At 54.2% G+C, this 1,713-nt stretch overlaps 1 protein-coding gene across 1 annotated transcript in view; it reads right to left on the reverse strand.

Annotated features, from left to right (window-relative positions):
• The window catches only part of LOC123046939 (cytochrome c oxidase-assembly factor COX23, mitochondrial), a gene marked incomplete at its 5' end in the record, with an annotated part of 2,897 nt that extends 2,467 nt beyond the window's left edge, over positions 1-430 (reverse strand). The window contains 2 exon segments of the mRNA XM_044470392.1: positions 116-192; positions 318-430. Coding sequence (XP_044326327.1) covers positions 116-192; positions 318-430 — 190 coding nt within the window.
• Positions 431-1,713: the final 1,283 nt, after the last annotated feature.

Below are 1,713 nucleotides of genomic sequence, written 5' to 3' on the forward strand. Positions count from 1 at the left end.
GCACTAAACAAGCACATGTTACAAGACAAAAAAACAGATGCGCGCATCAATTCGAAGCCATCCATCGTATACCATCGGAAAAGGCTAGAGAGGGATTGGGGAAACAAAAGCGAACCTCTCTCTTCTTGCACTCCTTGTAGTCGTCGAACTGCTGTTGGCACTTGCTCTTGTCCTGGTGGTTGGTCTCCAGACCTGGGGGCACATCACGTCGTTAGTGATCCACCACAGACACAGGAAATTCTTGAGAAATCATGACCAGAAACTGAATTGGGGGCGACTGGATTGGGAATTTAGGATTAGGGGCGGAGGATCCGTACACTTGAGGGAGGCGGTGTACTGGGGGAAGCAGGATGAGTCGGCGATCCGCGCCGCGCTGGGGTACGGCGGGGTCGACGTCGCCTGGATGGACGCGCGGTGGGTGGGGGACGCCGCTTCCGCATGAGCCGCCGCCATGATGCCGCGTCTTCTTCTTCCTCCTCTCGTCCGTCTTCCACTCCGCTCTCTTCCTGGGCTTCGCGTTGGTGTCCTACTTTCCTTTTCTTTCTGTGCACGGCTTCACATGGATGCGAGTGGGCCTCGGTCTGCTCAGCTGCGGATATTGTTGGGCCGTTTACGCGGGCCTTTTCTAGCTGAAGGGCCCAAAATGCAACACTCCATCATATGTGACAATGCTTTTTGAGACATGTGGCAATTGTTTTTTTCTCTCTCAAAAACAAATGTGGTAATATATTTATTTCCATTCACTGGAACAAAAATGAGGCAACTTTTTTGCTAAAACAATGTGACATGATTTCTTCTTCTCCCATATAAAGGGAGAAGGAAAGAAAAAAAGGAGAAAGGTTGTGTGACATGATTTGTTCAAATTATTCAATGTCACAATCTCATGCTCTTCATATCATATGATGAACAAGTTGGACACATTCTTCTTTGGATCCGACTGCTAGTGGGGTAGGGGAAAAATAACTTCTATTGGCGACTTCAGAATAAACAAGTTAACTTATTGAGCAGGAGTCGACGCGGAGCACGAGTCGCGGGCGCGGCCGCGGCCACGCGGCGGTGGGCGTGAGCTCCAGTGAGCTCGGCCACGGGACCTCGGGACGAGCGAGCGAGGGCCTCGACAACGCAGAACCAGCGGACCTTGACGCCGTCATGGATCCAGGGTTGGAGCAGGAATGGGTGCGTGGGCCCATCGCCGGAGTCGAGCGACGTGCTGCATCAATTGTCCTGGTGAGTCATCCATGCCCAAATCTATTCAATTTGCAGGTGATGCGTGGGTTGCCCCTGTGGAGGTCCACCGAAGCTCGCCGCTCGCCGACGCAGTTGCGGGATCGGGCGGATCATCGGTTCCCCATGGAGCAAAGACTAGCAGAGTACTCAGGTCTGACCGCGTTGACCCAAGCAATGGAGGTTGGATCACTATGGACCACGTGGCGCCCATCCCATGGGAGAACTCGGTGGAGACGTCGAAGGCGGTTTTGTGGAATCCGCAACCAAGCCTAGTTGCGATTCTTCGTCCGCTGTGAGCCAGGTCGCCTGCTCGAACGATCCAATACAAAGGGGGGCGATTTCTAGTGCCCGAGCAAACCCTAGAAAGGCAGGCGGCGGCGGCAGAGTGGCCGGTGGTGGCGTTTCCAGGATTTCCTCCTTCATCCGATATGATACTTCGATGGCGGGGCGAGGCGATTGGCATGGGCAGAGGCAGGGCAACTCGGG

Source organism: Triticum aestivum, chromosome 2B, assembly GCF_018294505.1.
Source record: "Triticum aestivum cultivar Chinese Spring chromosome 2B, IWGSC CS RefSeq v2.1, whole genome shotgun sequence".
Classification (NCBI taxonomy): domain Eukaryota; kingdom Viridiplantae; phylum Streptophyta; class Magnoliopsida; order Poales; family Poaceae; genus Triticum; species Triticum aestivum.